Source organism: Carica papaya, chromosome 6 (genome assembly GCF_054855325.1).
Source record: "Carica papaya isolate Zhongbai chromosome 6, ASM5485532v1, whole genome shotgun sequence".
In the NCBI taxonomy this organism is placed as follows: Eukaryota; Viridiplantae; Streptophyta; class Magnoliopsida; order Brassicales; family Caricaceae; genus Carica; species Carica papaya.
This window is the reverse complement of record NC_142314.1, coordinates 28,684,633-28,702,851: the sequence shown is the minus strand read 5'-3', so window position 1 is coordinate 28,702,851 and position 18,219 is coordinate 28,684,633. Positions and strand designations below refer to the sequence as shown.

General features: G+C 34.0%; 1 protein-coding gene across 8 annotated transcripts; it reads left to right on the top strand.

The window, feature by feature from the left end:
* The first annotated feature begins 8,583 nt into the window (after nt 1-8,583).
* LOC110812921 (protein S-acyltransferase 8-like) lies at nt 8,584-13,779 on the top strand. Of its 8 annotated transcripts, XM_088222896.1 has the most exons (6): nt 8,712-9,011; nt 10,897-10,940; nt 11,042-11,082; nt 11,679-11,984; nt 12,705-12,935; nt 13,159-13,779. In XM_088222896.1, the coding sequence occupies exons 2-6, from the start codon at nt 10,934-10,936 to the stop codon at nt 13,432-13,434; spliced, it is 861 nt and encodes a 286-aa protein (XP_088079022.1). In that variant the 5' UTR covers nt 8,712-9,011; nt 10,897-10,933; the 3' UTR covers nt 13,435-13,779. The 8 variants fall into 8 exon arrangements, with proteins under 8 accessions (XP_088079026.1, XP_088079023.1, XP_088079022.1 ...); XM_088222900.1 differs by lacking the exons at nt 8,712-9,011; nt 10,897-10,940 and adding an exon at nt 8,584-8,685; XM_088222897.1 differs by lacking the exon at nt 8,712-9,011 and adding an exon at nt 8,604-8,685 and having other exon boundaries at nt 10,897-11,082.
* Nucleotides 13,780-18,219: the final 4,440 nt, after the last annotated feature.

Here is an 18,219-nt window from a genome sequence, read left to right as displayed (position 1 = left end):
ATCTGGAGCTTTAATAGTTAGATGTGAAGACAACATTTCTTCATGGTGATTTAAAGGAAGCAATCTACATGGATCAACTAGAAGAATTTGAAGTCAAAGGGAAAGAACACACGATTTATAGGTTGAAGAAAAGTTTGTATGGGTTGAAACAGGCTCCGAGACAGTGGTACAAGAAATTTGATTCTTTTGTGGTTACTTATGGTTACACTAAAATAGATACAGATTATTATGTGTACGTCAGGAAATGCCCAGATGGTAAGTTTATCATTGTTTTGCTTTATGTAAATGATATGTTGATAGTAGGACAAGACACCACAGAGATTAGTGGTTTGAAAAAAGAATTATTTGACTCTTTTGATATAAAAGATTTGGGACTAGTACTACAGATTTTGGGTATTTAGATTACTCGTTTCAGAAAAGCTAAAAAATTATGGTTGTCACAAGAGATGTATGTTGAATAGGTTCCAAACAAATTTCATATGAAGAATGTTAAGCTAGTTAATACACCGCTTGCTGATCACTTCATATTTAGTAAGAAATTATGTCATTCTACTCAAAAGGAAAAAGAATAAACGGTAGTTGTTCCTTACTCCTCTACAGTCAAGAGTTTTATGTATGTTATAGTTTGCACCCGACCAAATATTGTTAATGTTATTGGTTTGGTAAGTAGATTTCTTTCTAATCGTGGTAAGAGTCATTAGGAAACAATATAATGGATTCAGATATTTGAGAGGTACTTGTAAGATGTACTTATATTTTTTATGCTCATAACCAATTCTAGAGGGATATACAGATGCAGATATCGCAGGTGACCCTGATTGCAGGAAGTCTACTTTAGGGTATGTGTTTACTTTTGTAGGGGAAGCTGTATCATGGTAGTTTAAATTACAAAAATGTGTTGACTTATCTACAATCGAGGCATAATATACAATTTTGACTGAAATAAGTAAAGAAATATTCTAGATGAAAAGATTTCTCAAATATTTGAGTTTGAAGTAAGATGCGTATGTGATGAATTACGATAGTCTAGATTTGAGTAAAAATGTCACATCACTATCGAATTAAGTATATTGATTTAAAATATCATTGGATATGACATGCTGTGGATAATAAAGAGATGTTATTGAAAAAGGTTCACACTGATAAACTAGCTTACATGTTGACTAAGGTAGTGACTTGTGACAAGCATCAATTTTGCACCAAGAATGCGGAACTAATTAGAAATTGAGCAATGTATGGTGGACATCTCCTCATGAGCTGGAGGAGGAGATTGTTTGTTTTTGATGTCTAGCCCACATGGGCAAATTAGAAAATCTACAAATAAAATAAATAAATAAAAGAAAAAAAGAGATGGGAAGTTTTCGAGAACCAAAAAGTAAAAATGTTGGTTTTCTGGTTTCTCTTATACACAAATAGAAGTGCAGCAGAACAATACCAAAAAAGTAAGGAAAAAAAAACCTTTTTGTTCTCTCACTCTCATACACGCACACTGAGAAGGGGAGAAAGACCAGTAAAGCAAACAATTTTTTTAGAATATTATTTTGTTTTCTTCTTCACACAGAAACCGAGAAAATGAGAAAATTAATCGTTTGATGTATTTTTTGCTCATGGGTTTTGAGGTAAAAATAGAAAATGAATGGATTGTTTCTTTTTTGCACAGAAATCAAGACAGACAAGGAAAAATTGTTGATAAAATTGGTAATTTTTCTTTGGTATTTTTGAATTAATAATTGGAGAATATTTCTAACTATCTTGGTGTGATCATTTAAGAGAATTAAGTCTGGTTAGAGAAAAATTTATGTATTTCTCTAGAATATTGTGTACTTAATTTTTGTGATAGTGGATTTGACTTAAAAATTATTCCGTGATTTTTCTCTCTACACCGGAGAGTTTTTCACGTAAATCTTGTGCTCTTTTATTTATGTGATCATTTATTTGATTGTATTGAAATTGATTTACTGATTAATTGACTTGAAAATATTAAATTAGGATTCTCTGAATTAATTTTGAGATTACCTTAATTTATACAAATAAACTAAAATATTTGGAAGACCCAACAAATTGGAGATCAAGAGCCGGTCATTATTGTTCCTTGGAACAAATTTAGTGTCATGGAGCTCAAAGAAATAACATGTGGGGTCAATATCTAGTATATAATCCAAGTATCGTGTTTTGGCTCATGCCTCTTGTGAAATCACTTTACTGTAATCCTTACTAAAGAAATTATATTTTCCATTATCTGAAGCACCAATTACTTGGTGTGACAATCATAATGTAATTTCATTGGCAAACAATATTGTCTTTCATTCTCTAACCAAACATATAGAGGTAGATGTTCATTTTATAAAAGATAAAATCCTTAAGAATAGGCTAGAGATCACATATGTGGCCTCTGAAGAACAAATTTGCAAACTATTTTACAAAAGCTATTTTTAGAACAAGATCTAATTACCTAAGAGATAAATTTGGAGTTGAAGAAAGACCTTTTACACTTCCAAGTTTGAAGGGGGATGTAAGGATGAACATTGTTGAAAAGGATAATACACCGACAATTGCAGAGGATCATATACCAACAGCTCATTATCTGACATCAACAGCTCAACATTCCTCATTCACCAACCATGGTTGTCGTTACATAAATTTATTATAACAAACTTTGTAATAATTCGTTTTCTCTTTCATAACTCTTGTAAATTTTTCATTTGTATAGATGTAATCTTATCCATAACATGACATTGTAAGTTTTTTTATAAATATAATTGATTTCTCTTAGAAAAATATAGTTGAGATCTATCCAACGATATTCATATAATATAGTATTGAGAAAGAAATGGATTATTTAAACACCATATCATCATAAATTTATCCATGTTGCATCTTTCGTTGATTTGCAAAGTAACAACTCTTACTCTCTAATTCACCAATTGGTTATTGCTTCAAAAGTTTTATAAATATTAATTTTATTACTTCTGTAACGACCCCGGAAATATTAAAATGAAATGAGTATTTAAATATATCAAATGCGGAAGCGAGATCAAAATTTCAGTTAACATCCCTTACACGAAAAAAACCAAAAACGTACTTAAAATACAAAAGATTAAACTAACTAAGAGAGAAACTCGAAAATAAAACTATAAGTATGACTACAGAGTCTCTAGGCATCCCCTTCGTCGTCCTCCTGCGGAACGGGCTCGGGAACCATGTCTTCCTGATCTGAAATGGTTAAATAAGGAGTGAGCTACACTAGCCCAGTAAGAACATCACGATATCTCACCGTCACGGAGGTAAAGGTGGGTAGAAAAACACAAAAGACCAATGGAGCATAATTTACAACAAACTCGTTTATTAACATGAAAACCTTTACCATCCACTTACCTCGGTGGAATTTATGAAAACAATATAAGAAAAACAATAACATTATCATAATCATTGAATAATATAAGCTGTAAAACATAACACTTATCACGCCTCTTGTAATTCAATCATTGTACAACATATCTTTTTCTCATTTACCAGCCTACTAGTATCCGTGGGGGTCCATAGGGGTTCCGCTACCCGTTAACCTTTAACATTCACAACCAGTTTCCAGGGCCGTCCCCATACCCCGTCCGGTATGGGCGCCAAACCATGAACCTCAATACCCCGTCCGATATGAGGGTGAAACGGGCCGTCCCCATACCCCGTCCGGTATGAGCGCCAAAACCATAAACCTCAATACCCCGTCCGGTATGAGGGTGAAACGGGCCGTCCCCATACCCCGTCCGGTATGGGCGCCAAAACCGTAAGATCTCCATACCCCGTCCGGCATGTGAGACCACAATCCCGGTAGGATTCCCTACGGACCCGGTCCGTCCACCATCTCCCAGGATATCTAGTCAGGCTGACCCCCATAATACAATTATCAGTCTACACAATCTTTCATTTTCCTTTTCCTCAGTCAGCATCATCAATTCACATACAAACAAGCAAAACAGTAATTCATGCCAAACAGACAACATACAGTTTCAGTTTTTCAGTCATTCAACCCATGATTAATAAAAACGTAATATATGCACACAAATCTGTAAAATGAACACATCAAACCTCATTTTGCATTTAAAGCTGTAAACAGGCCAAATAACAGTAAATCACCAATCACACTAGACTCGGGCTCCATTAGCCACCTTAAGCAATTTCACACATTCGTTAATTCAAGAAATACCGTTTTATCATTTTGAACTTTAATACCGTGATAGGAAATAGGGTGAGGGGTCCTTACTTGTTTTCGGGATCCGAATACGATTCACAGTGCGCCTGCAGGCCGTCCCTAATTTTCCCTGAATTTTTTTCGGGGAACTGAAACACACTAACAGTACCTGCACGTGTTCCAAAAAAAATCCAAATTAGGCCCAAGGCCTCTTTCGGCCCAAATCGCAACTCCGGCACGGCGGCTCCGCTGTGCTCCGGCGACGGCGCCAGCGGCGAGTCGCCTCGGGTTGGCTGTTTTCGGCCGAATTCGGCCACACTCGCATTGGTCCTTGTCAGAAAACAACCCTAGGGCCCTCGGGGGGCCAAAAAATCACGGAAAAGCGGAGCTTACCGGCGGCGGCGCTCTCGGGTACGGCGGCTCTCCGGCGAGGTTCGTGTTTTGGTGATTCGGCTTCGGTCAACCTGTAGAGAAAAGAATGGTGATCACGGTGATATAAAAATTGCATCGAACGGAGGCCGGGAAGGACCTCGTCGGAGGCAAAAACCGAGAGGGGGCGCGGCGGCGCCGCTGGGTTTCGGCCGCGTATTCCGGCCGTTTGGCCGGGATTTCGGCCTCAATTTGGCCATAGGAGGAATCAGCGGGGAAAAACGAGTCGGGGGTATGAAATTTACCTCGATCGGCGGTCGAAAATTTCCCCGGTGCGGCGGCGGGTGGCGGCGGTCGGCCTCTGGTTCGTCTTCTCCGGCGAGCGGCGGGCGGCTAGGGTTTGTGGTCTGGTGTGGGGGTTCTATTTATAACCCCTTACCTTTTGATCACAGCCGTTCATTTCGTTTTAATCTGGGCCGTTCGTTTTGATTGAATCTGGGCCGTCCGATCGCGCGATTGATCTGGGCCGTCGGATCGCACCCATGCGGATCGCCAACGTGGCTCCTTTCGGAGTGACGCGGTCTTGCCACGTGGCAGGCCCCGGTTGGCCGGGACTGCTGACCGGGCCTGCTGACGTGGCCCCCCCCCCCCCCCCCCCCTTTTTTTTTTTTTTTTTTTCCTCCTTTCCGGGTGCTACAACTTCATTAATGTTACTCAAGAAATTTGAAAAAGAAAAAATAGAGGTGGTGAGGCTATCTATCAATATTCATTGATCAATAACTTGATGCTAAGTAAGAGTCAAGTTCGGCCAGATTTTAGAAGGTTAAACCTAAATTCATCTTACCTACCTCTTTTTTTTTCTGTCAATCCACACTCAGTCTAACTCAAACCTACATTTTGATGAAAAAATATAACATTAATTTGTATTTAAACGAGTCAAATTGTATGAATTGAGGTACAAAATAGTTATTCAAATCTATAAAATATGTCAAATTTGTTGAAAAAAAAATTCATTCAAAGTCTATAAATATATGAATTTTAGCAAATTTTTTTAAAATTTTTACCCCGCATCAATTCGTAAATCCATAAGGAGAAAAAGTGCATAATTTTATAACAAAGGTTCACAAAATCACCAATGACCTCAACTTGTTTCCATCCTTAAAATTACCAAATTGTTAACATAAAAGTTTAGTGTCACCTTAACAAACTTGCAATGTGAAGCAAAATATCAGTACGTTATTTGAAAATGTCTTACAAGTTGGAGCATCTTTTTTATGATAATAAATTTTATAATTTAATAAGCCGTAGATTTTCCAGCTACCGCGTTGAATAAAAAAGCACATAAAAAGAACAAGGGTGGAATAGAAGAAAGTATTTTTACCAAGTTGATGCCAAGCCTTGCCCGTACATTGGGACCAGTGTGTCCATAATGCATTGAAATTTATAATATAATAAAATACTTTTTATGTATAAAACAAAAAATAAATATATGCCTATACATATACCTATATATATATATATATATATACACACACACATATGTATATGTGTATGTATGCTTTTAGATGATTGCTAAATGCACGGCTTGACACGAGAAGCATAAGGTGGCAAGACATGCACTCGTCATTAATAATGACGGATGTACTTGTGAACAGAAAAAAAAGAAAAAAAAAAAAAAAAGAGTTTTAAATTTGATCAACTCCATTTTAGTGTACATGTTCTTTTTAAAAGTACCTAAAATAACATTCTCGTGTATATATATATATGTGTGTGTGTATTACATTATTGATATTAATTAATACATAAGTGTATTTATTAAAATTATATATAAGGAATTGTATTACCTTATGTGTATAGAGATTTTTATAACTTTGCTTAAATAAGTGTATTAAACATTGTTTTCCATTTAATATCAAAATTTAACAAAAATTTTCTATTAAGAACGTATAAAAGAGAATTTATCGATTAAAGAAAAATTACTTCTTATGAAGATATAATTTTCTTTTTATCCTTTTTTTTTTACATTTTAAATATATTTTTTACTAATTTTATTTAACTAAATAAAGAACAAAAAACAAAATGTATGAAAGTTCCAGAATACGATATTTTATAGGAAATAAAATAAATTTAAAAATTGAATCTTAATAAAATTAACATACTCATATTAAATTAAAAGAATTTAAAACTGAATTGAAAATGTATCTGAATTCACAGTAGAAGAAAAATACATGTCATGCGATAGATATTTTATATTATCACGTAGTTATTTTGAATTCTTTACTCTCTCTATTTCTAACTATGAGATATCATAATAATAAAATTTTATGTGTAATGTGAAAATTATAACCGCATATTTATAAGTAAATATATCTGTCAATTTTTTTATTTCTATTTTAACCCATCAATTATAAATTTAATCTCTATATAAAAAAAAAATCATTTTAATTTGATACATTAAAGTCTCTTAATCGTATTAGATCATTTTTAATCGAACCCAATTAATTTGATAATTTTTTATGCATAGTAATTTACACATACGGTAAATTAAAACTCAACATATTTATTATATTTGTGTTCCATTTCAACAAGTGAAATTATTTATATGGTACAATGAATTTCACATACATAATTTTTGCTTTTCAAATAATTATGTAATAATATATAAATTTTGTTTTTATATATGTATTTAATAGATTTTTTTTGAACAAATCAAATAAAAAGTTATATTACAATTTAATTATAACCCATGATACTACTAAACTAAACATTGTTATGCAATTCTCATAAATTATTACTGAACCATTAAAATATGATTTTGATAAGTTTTAAATACAAAAAATAGAAATATTAGATTTAAAAAATAATTTCTACTTTCAATATTTTTTTCTAATATCACCATTAATTAAATTAAAAAAAAAATGACATATTTTTAGTTCTTTCCCTTCGTCCAGCAATTGCGGCTGCCATTTTTCATCTGTCGCTACCGTAACTGTCGTCCGCCGCTTGCCACTGTTGTCCGTTGTCGCCTCCATTGTTATTCAGTGCTACCTTCATACAGTGTTCGTACGGTAACATATTAATTAACCCTTTTTACTGAGTATATATGTCAAGTATATTGTGTGTATATATATATATATATATATATAAAAAGTATAATATAATAGTAGGTACGGTATTTATAATATGACTATAAAATTAATAATTTAAATTAAATTTGTCCGTCCTTTATGTTATTTTAATATTCACAATTATTTTAACAAAATATACAACTTTTATTTTATAAATTAACATTTCTTATGATTATTTGTATTAAATAAATAATAACTTTTTATCTAAAATATTTTACTAAAAATATTATATTTGGAGATTGCTCTGTAGTTGGTAGGCACATGGCACTATAGTAGCCATGAGATCTGCGGGCACTGATGAGCCTGAAGAGAGAGAGAGAGAGAGAGAGAGAGACCGAAGGGGAAGACGCCCAATACAATCATTAACTTATCAACAAACTTCTCGTATTCGTGCGTTTATTTTTACTCAGTTAAATTCTACCGTAAGAATTAGGATGAAAACATGGTGGTGTTTGGGGATTGAGAGAAACAAATAGAGAAGGAAGAGACACTGTAGGAAATTCGTAGGAAGAGATAAATAGAATTTTGTTATCACTAATTAATGAGTCTTTTTTTTAATAATTTGTATTATTCAATTTGTACGAATCAATCAAAATGTAATCACATATGTATAAATTTAACACTGATATTTAATTTAACCGTATTAATAATTTGTAATTTGGGAAGATTAAGTTAAATTTTTTTTATTAATTTAAATAAAAATAAATAGTATAAAAAAATTAAATTATTATTTTAGTTATTTAAAAAGTTTAAATTTTTGTTTATTTTATAAAATTTACTTAAAAAGTATTAATTTTCATTATTTAAATAAAAAAAAAAAAAAAAAAAGAGAGACAGAGAAAAAGAAGAAAGGAAGGAAAATATAGGATTAACAGAGCATCTTTGGCTTATTGGGAATATCTAGACGAGAGAGATAAAGCAAAGCAAAACTGTTTACTGTTATAATTTTGTAATAAAGAAAAGCAGTCAGTGACTTAACAGAGACGAAGCGGAGATTTTCAGGTAAGCAAAACATTCTTTGAATTGAATAGCTTTTCTTGTGGGTCATCTCTGCATGCTCTTGACCATCCAAAGATCCCAAACTTGTCTCTCTTTACTCTTCACACTCCATTAAAGCAAACCCAAAAAAGAAAAGCATTCTCTCCACCCAAACCTGCAAACCCATCATTTCATCTCTTATTTTTTTTTAAACCCAAAACCGCCTTTCACTCCTATTTTTTTTCACAAATGCACCAAACTAAATTTCAAGTATTCACTTCTTTACCTTCTCAACATACAAACGATTTCTAATGGCTAAGCGTGTTTTCCAAGTTTGGAAGGGACGCAATGTATGCTGCTGTGCTGCTAGCTTCTATTATCTATCTGTTCTTTTTTTTTTTTTTTTAATATTGATGAAGTTTCTTTACTTAATAGAATTTGATCTGGTTCTCATTGAGGATGTTGTATGATATTATATTGGCATAGTTGCATTTTGTCTTCTTTTAGTTGTTGCTTGCCTGATAATCTTAGTATTTTTGGTAGGCTTCTGTGGAATTGTGTAAGGTATGATTTGCTGGTCTTTCCCATCTTGGTTTTCTTAACTCTGTGAAATTTGATCCGGGTTCTCTTTTATTTCTATAATCTGCTCCAGTGAAGCGACTTTCTCCGTCGCCCTTTATTGAGAGATAACTGAGAGAAATTTCTGTGTCATTGTTGAAGAGATTGATAGAAACGAAATTACATTTCTATCCTAATTAGTCATGTTAATTTGGTTTTGGCAAGTAGAAATGAAGTTTAAGAAAGCTAATGGCTGTGCGGGGGATGATTCTTGCTTATTTAACAGTTTAAAGCCAATAAACTTTTCTCTTTTTCATTTTTTTGTCCCCAGTTAATAGGGTTAGCAGACTGGAAGACTGTTAGGGTAGACACTGATGCTTCTATTTTTACATAAAGCATGATATGTTACCTGTTATATTGTAGTAGCATGCAGCCCTTCATAAATCTACATTGCCATTTTCATGTTTTAAGTTATATTTCATTGCAATTATTTTGATTAGAGGAGGGCTTTGGCTTGGGAAATTTTAGCCCTTTTTCTGTTCCTCTTAGTCCTAATTTTGAGAAATAAGCATCTCTATTTTTCTGTTAGTCTCAAACAATATCTTTTTTCTCTGCTTCCATTACAAAAAGCTTTTTTATAAAATATAAAGTTTCAAGCTATCAGTTTGATATTGTAGTACTCAATGTTAATAAAAATTTGATAAACTTCTAAATAGAAGCTAGAACAATAAAGTCACAAAAGAAACTTCGTAATAAGTTTGGTTAGGAAATAACTTGTTCAGAACTACATTTATGAAATGCAACACGAGCACTGCAAGGCATTACAGAAATGCATTTTTTTTTTATGATGACTTATTATTATGACTGAAATTGTATCCTCGGTGTTCACTTGTTATTAATGTTTTAATGGTACGGATTCCTATATTGTTTATCTAGCACTCAGATTAATACAGTTTTCTGATATTTATTCATCGCATTAATATGGCATTTATTAATTCAGTGGATTTTATGGAATGGGGATTAGAATTTTAATGGATCAGCACAAGGAATGTACTTAATAGCATCCTGAGTTTAAATAGAGTACCAATGTTTCTAAAGTCTTATTTCAATTCAATTCAATAAAAGAAGTATCTTTATTTGGATTGCTTCTTCCTCTCATTAATCAGTATGAAGGGTAGGAAAATAATTATAATGCGTATACCACTTCCAATATGTTTTTTCTTCTTTGAAAGAAAAGTATACCACTTCAAATTGGTACATACTGACATTGAAGACATGAGGCCTCAATGATGAAATATAACTTTTCAAGTACAATAAACAATTTCCAGGTAGGCGCAAGTGCATGATTACACTGAAATTGTAGTGGATTAAATGAGTATTTGTTTGGAATAGTGGAAGCATGACATTTGATCATTTTCAACAGGCTTTTTAAGTGTTAAGAGGAATATATATAAATATGGTCTTTTTATGGTCCAAGTGTTAATTATCTTTGAAGTTCTAACTATGAATATCATGAAGAAATACAGAAGGATGATCTTTTATTCCGTTGCAATGGCTCTTAATGTTTTTTATAGTTGGAAAACCCCATTTCTCTTGCTTCTGTGGTCACTGTTTTTTCAATTTTACTTTGATCTCCATCTACTGTTTTCTCAATTATCCACTGGCATCACTATGCAGAAATTCATCTGTGGTGGAAGGCTTATTTTTGGTCCAGATGCTAGGTCACTGGTTGTTACTTTTCTTCTTATCGTAGTTCCTATTATTATCTTTTGTGCACATGTTGCAAAGAACCTTCTCGGTGAATTTTCATCATATAATGCAGGCTATGCAGTCATGCTGGTGGCGATTATCTTCACAATCTATGTGAGTTCTCATTGTTCTTCTTGTTGCCTTTGTTTTCCTTCTTTAGCATTATGAAAACTTAGGATCGTTTATCAAGGAGTTATATCTGTTTGGATAGCTGTTCCCAGCTTACCCTAAAAGGAGCAAATATGAAATCATAAGTACACTAAAATGGTTTTAAGATGGAAGGATAAACTTTTTAACATCTGACCTTGCTACCTTTCACTTTCAAGAAACCTAAGTTAGTCTCCTGATTTATAGGACCTTTAGTTTATTAACTTATTCCGTTGTCATTTCTTCTCTTGTTTGTTGAATGCAAGAATTAGTGCTCTGCTTTTTTATTATTTATTTGATTTGGTTGTTTCCCGGTGACTATTTAAGTGAAACCCTGGATTGTTTCCCCTTGCTGCTTCTCTAGCTTGTTCATTTTTTGACACAACACGCTCCCTCCTCCCTTCCCCACCTCCCCCCAACCCAGGCCCCCGCCCCCCACCAAGGGAACCTGCAATCAAGCTATGAGAGGGACTATCATATTCTCTGCTCTCGTTTGTTTATTTGTTTATTTTGGTTGTTTCTTTGCGACCTTTTAAATGTAAGGCCTGAATTGTTTATGATAGGTGTTGGTGTTGCTTCTTCTTACTTCAACTCGAGATCCAGGAATTGTTCCACGTAATTCACATCCACCTGAGGAAGCTATTTGTTATGACTCCTCAGCCTCAATTGATAGTGGTGGGAGACAAACACCAATGACACGAATACTCCGAACAAAAGAGGTCTTCGTCAATAACATGTCTGTGAAGGTGAAATATTGTGACACATGCATGTTATATCGTCCACCACGTTGCTCACATTGCTCTGTATGTGATAATTGCGTGGAGCGGTTTGATCATCATTGTCCTTGGGTAGGCCAGTGCATTGGGTTGGTAAGTGATCTTGTGATGCTACTGTAACTTGGTCATAAATGCGATGCATATACAAATTTTTCTCGTCTTCAGACTTAATCTTACACAAACCTAAATATGCTTTCATGAATCTTTTTTTTTTTCTTAAGAATGATTTCTAATCATCATTTTATGAAAATTAAGTAGGTAAATTATTTTTTGTATTATGGTAATTCGTATTAACCAAATACCAAAAGAGATAATGTTAGGAGGATCCAGTTCAAACAACCATATACGACCATGATATTTTCATTTGTTTCCTTTTTTACATAAACATTGGAACTGTAGAATTTATTGTCTATGATAAAGTTGCCAGATGTTTATCCAAAATTGAGACTTTCTTGTTTTCCTGTTGAATACCAGCTCAATTTGAAAAAAAAAAAGGAATTGGAATTTGTTTTCACTAATCTACCTCTACTAAAGAATTCAAAAAAAAAAAAAAGAAACAAAACTGTCATATGATAGCCATAGGTGCCTCTATGAGCTCATCATTTTCACGTTGAACAATGAAGACTAAGATTCTCTTATAAGTTGTATAAAATCTAGAAAGCACACTAGAAAAATAGAATTGCCAGAAGGAAACAAAAGTCTTATCTCCCTGTAAAAATTCTCTCCCCTTGTCCTCTATATTCCGGTATAGTAATCCTTTTTCGGTATATAATTTACAAGTGCAACTTTTAAAGTACTTATATCCATGTGCAGCGCAACTACCGTTACTTCTTTATGTTTGTTTCTTCTTCTGCCATGCTGTGCATCTTCATATTTGCAATGTCGGCTTGGTATATAAAATTTCTTATGGATGATCATGGAAGTGTCTGGAAAGCAATGAAAGAGTCTCCTGCATCGGTTATACTAATGGCCTACTGCTTTGTTTTCTTTTGGTTCGTTGGAGGTCTCACTTGCTTCCATTTATATCTTATAGGCACAAACCAGGTTAGTTTCTTTTTTATTTGTGGTCAACATTCTTTGCTTCTATGCTTTGTGTAAATCCATTATGACTAGCTATTGGGAGAGCCATTATTATCTGCTACCATTTCTAATGGAAACCATGTTATAACTTTTACCTGCTGGAAAAAATATTCAGTTTTAATTGTATTTTGAAGTAATGTATTGGTTGTTAGAGTGTTAATTTCATAGCTTCGTAATGGCTTTTCAGACCACATATGAGAACTTTCGAAATAGTGGAGCACGTCTTGTTTATGACCATGGTTGCTTGAAGAACTTCACTGAAATATTTTGCACGAGGATAAAACCTTCAAGAAACAATTTCCGTGCATATGTTGCAGAAAATGCACGAAGGCTTGCCAGGGCCACAACTCGAGAAGTGGAGATAAATGATTCAGATGGGGGCCAAAGAGAAAAGGTTGAAAATGACCAAGAAATTGATGGTGATCTCCTCAAGATATCCCAACGCCGTGAGATTGAGAACTAAGTTAGGGGATTGAACAAAAACTACATTGTTCCAGTTGTAGGGTATTGATTTTACTTGTTTATAATGAGCAATTTTTGTTACCACCAAATACGCCTTTCTGGGTTATTACCGAGGTTATGCCCACAAGGTTTCTGTAATTTTCATTTATATATCACCTCAAAAGGGTTTAGTTGTTTTATGGAGGCACCCAAGAAAGCAAGAGAGACTATGGCAGTATCAAAGAAAGAATAGGTTTGCTTCTCTCTGTAAGACTAGGGTCTGGGTTGTATGGATTTTCAGTCATTGCAGCACTTGTTTGCCCTTGTCAAGAATAGTTACAAATTAAAGTTTATTTTTATATACGTACACTTTGGCTTATACATAATGTAGCTATACATACTTATTTTATGCTAGTACTTATTTAATATTGTTCAAATTGACATGGTATTCAAATTAAACTCAAATTCTAGAAAGGTGCTTAAATGAGCTCCCCTCGTCAATATTAAAGCACTATTTATGTTTAGTTCACCAACATGTGGCTGAGTTTTTAGCTCATATAACTACCACTTTGGTATTGAAGATGACAAATATAATGATATCGGTGCAAATTTAACCAAATCCGAATCCGTCCTATTCATAATATACACAGATTCAAACTCGAACGAGTTTAAAAAATTATAATTTTTTTTAGTTGCGTTAGATTTATATGTTATTCGACTCGCCAAATTCAGTCAATCAAAATAAATTTATTATACACACAATTTGAAAAAACTAAAAAAAAAAAAAATGGAAAAAACTGTAGAAAATTAATAGACAATATAAAAATCTTCATCACACTTCAAGGTCCAAAAGAAGAGAAATAATATGCATATATCTCGGGTTGCTCGTTATTGCCGGTGGAGAGTTGAAGCAGTCAAGCAGACGTGTTGGGCACGGCTGGAGCTGTGGAGGAGCAGACAATGGAAGGGCGCTGGAACGGAAGCAACGGTGTGAAATAGGATAGTTTAAACTGCTTATCATATTATTCTGGAAGGAGGAAATCCCTAATCTCTAATGTTATTTTTAATAGTAATCAATTGCGATTCATAATTCTTCAAAATTAAAATCATATTTTAGAACAAGTCTTATAATCTTGCGTCGTTCCCAATGTGAAAATAGTTATTAAGGATAAAAAGAGTGAGAGAGTAAAACTATACAGTGTTTGATTGAGACGGAGAGGAAACCGTAAAGAGGAAATATTAGGATGGCAAACCCGGATCCGAATTCCCTTTTATAATTTTTCATCTTTATATTATGTTAAGTTTGAAAGTTATTGTATTCCAATTTGACTTGATCATTTTATTATGTTAATAATAATTAAACAAATAAAATTAAAATATATTTATTATAACATATGTCAATTATATTTATTAATATTATTATAACTATATATATTAATATTTATAATTATAATAATGAATATCATATGTACACACAGTAGATTGAGTTCGAACATTTTAGAAACTCAAATCAAAACCCAACTCAACCTGTCCCTATTTTCTCAATAACTTGAATCAAATCCAAACAAAATTAGAAAAGAAAAAAAAAACATGAAATTACTTTAGTAAGTTATATTGAGCAAATTTTGAGGTGAGCAGTGAAGATAATAAATTATAAGCGATGACTGATTTTTTGGGGTGTCAAAATAAAACATTAACAGTGTATTTGAATGATAGATAATTAATGTATGATTTTGTTTTATTTGGATCTATTTTCAAACATATGGTATGGTTTATTGATGAGTTTTCATGGTATTCAAAATCATCATTTTGACAAATTATGCAAACCGTGGAATTTGTAGTTTTTAATGATAAGATATTTTTCTTTCATTTATATCGTCATCATATTTTGTTATTTTTATTTATGCTCTGAATTCAAATTCAATATCTGAATATCTTCACTGAAGTAAAGGAGTGAGAATGTTGGTTTCGTCTTCTCCTCGTGACCTCTCTTTCTTTCACTTCCTCTTCCGTCGCATCTCATTCCCTCTATTTTTTCCCTTCGTGCGGTTGTCGGGTCATGCAACATGACGCAACTCTCTGCAATCGGTCGTCAATGTCGTTCGGCCTCTCTCTCTCTTCCTTTCACAATCATGTCTCTCTCTCCTCCCTTTCTCCTCTTTTTCTTTTTATGTTATTTAATTACATATATATATATAACTAAAATAAATAAATAAATAAATAAATAAAAAGGACGCAGAGAGCAGGAGAATAAGACCCCTTTGCTCTATATATGTTGATCGTTCTGCATGCCTCGCCCTTAACTGACCTCGCAGGTATTGCCAATCTCATTCTGTCTTGTTCATCTTCCTCTCTAATTCTTAATGGTTTTGAAGTATGCTGTTAAGGTTGTTTGGCTATGTGGAAATGGTGGAAAGGGATAAGAGTTTTTATTTTAGAGCTGGTTTAGGTTTTGATGCAGAGAAGAACTCGATTTATGAATACTCTTATGTTTAGAACTAAAATACTTAGTTTCGTTTATATTAATAATGAGTTAAAAATAAGTGAAAGAAGAAGACAACGTTTTAATTATGGGATTCCATTTCATTTTCTTCTTATTACTCTTTCCCTCATTCATAATGATGGATTATTCTTTCTTCATACTGAAGTGTGTAGAGGTTCTACTTCCTTAATTTGAACGTCTTTTTAAAAAAAAATTAGTCTTCTAAATAATTTAGTCTCGTTTAATAGCCATTTACAAGTTTTTTTTTTCGATTTTTAAATTTTTTGTAAAACTCATATTCTAAATAAATAAGAATTTTTTGCTTATTCTGGGATATCATAGTAATTCTTTTAACATCTTAAAATGATGGGAGGTGTTATGGAGTTTTTGTGTCAATTGTAAGCTGAATTTTGGTAATCTTACTAGATAGATCTTTTCTTAGTGCTTCATTTCCAACGAGATTATTACTCTTTTCATGCTAACAAGTTATTATATCTATGCCACATCGAAGTTATTCTTAAATAGATCCTTTCTTTATGCTTAATTTTTGCTGAAATTGTAACGGCCCCGAAAATTTAAATGAAATATATGTATTAAAAATGTCAAATGCGAGAGCGTAATAAAAATTTTGATTAACATCCCTTACACAATAACCAAAACGTACTCAAAACATGAAATAACAAACTAACTAAAAGAGATACTCGAGATAATAAGTATAAATATAGCTATGGAGTCTTTAGGCGTCCCCTTCGCCGTCTTCCTGCGGAACGGGTTCGGGAACAATGTCTTCCTGATCTGAAATGGTTAAATAAGGAATGAGCTACACCAACTCAGTAAAGACATCACACTATCTCACTGCCACAGAAGTAAAGATGGGTAGAAAACAAAAATGATCAATGGCGCATAATTTATAACAAACTCGTTTATTAATATAAAAACTTTTACTGTCCACTTACCTCGGTGAGATCCATGAAAACAACATGTGAAAGCAATAACATTATCATTATCATGAAATCATATAAACTTTATAACATAACACTTATCATGCATTTGCATTTCAATCATTAAACAACATATTTTCCTCTTTAACCAGCCTACTAGTATCCACAGGGATCCATAGGGGTCCCGCTACCCGTGAACCCTTAACATTTATAACCTGATTCCAGAGCCGTCCCCATACCCCGTCTGGTATGGGCGCCAAAACACATAAGGTCTCTATAACCTGTCCGGTATGAAAGACCACCTTCCCGGTAGGGTTCCCTACGGACCCGGTCCGTCCACCATCTCTCAAGATATCTAGTCAGGTTGTCCACATTATCCACTTATCAATTCACATAACCTTTTTACCTTTTTCCTTAATCTCAATCATTCAATCATACAAAACATGTAAACCAGTAATTGACATCAAATAAAACAATACATTACCAGGTTCACCATAATACAAACCATAATAAAAGGAACCACACAGTTCATGCATACGAGACCATAACATAATTACATCAAACATCATACTGTATTTAATACTGGAAATTAAATCAAATAATAACATACCAACACTGTATCAGACTCGGGCTCCATTAGCAACTTTAATCAATTATACATCTGTAAAGTCACACAGTACAGTTTAATTATTTATTTATCTTTAATACCGTGATAGGAAATAGGGTGAGGGGTCCTTACTTGTTTCGGGGTCTGAATACGGCTCTATAGTGCGCCTACAAACTGTTCTTAATTTCCATGAATTTTTTTCGAAAAAACTGAAATACACTACCGGTACCTGCACGTGTCCCAAAAAATCTCAAATCAGACCTAGGGCCCCTTTCAGCCAATATCGCAATTCCGGCACGGCGGCTCCGCCGTGCTCCGGCGACGGCGCTGCCGCAAGCGACGGCGATTCGCCTTGGGTTGGCCGTTTTCGACCGAATTCGGCCACACTTGCATCAGTCCCTGCGATAAAACAACCCTAGAGCCCTCGGTGGGCAAAAAAATCACGAAAAACTGAAATTTACCGGCGGCGGTGCTCTCGGGGGCGGCAACTCCTCCGGCGTGAGTCGCGTTTTGATGTTTGGCTCCGATCAACCTATAGAGAAAAGAACGGTGATCACAGTGGTATAAAATTTGCATCGAACGGAGGCAAAAACCGAGGAGGGGCGCGGCGGCGCCGCTGGACTTCGGCTGGATTTTTCGGCCGTTTGATTGGTGGTTTGGCTCCGGTTTGGCCATAGGCGGACTCAGCATCGAAAAACGAGCAAGGGGGAGAAAATTTACCTCGATCGGCGGTCGGAAACTTCCCCGGTGCGGCAGCGGGTGGCGGCGGCCGGCTCC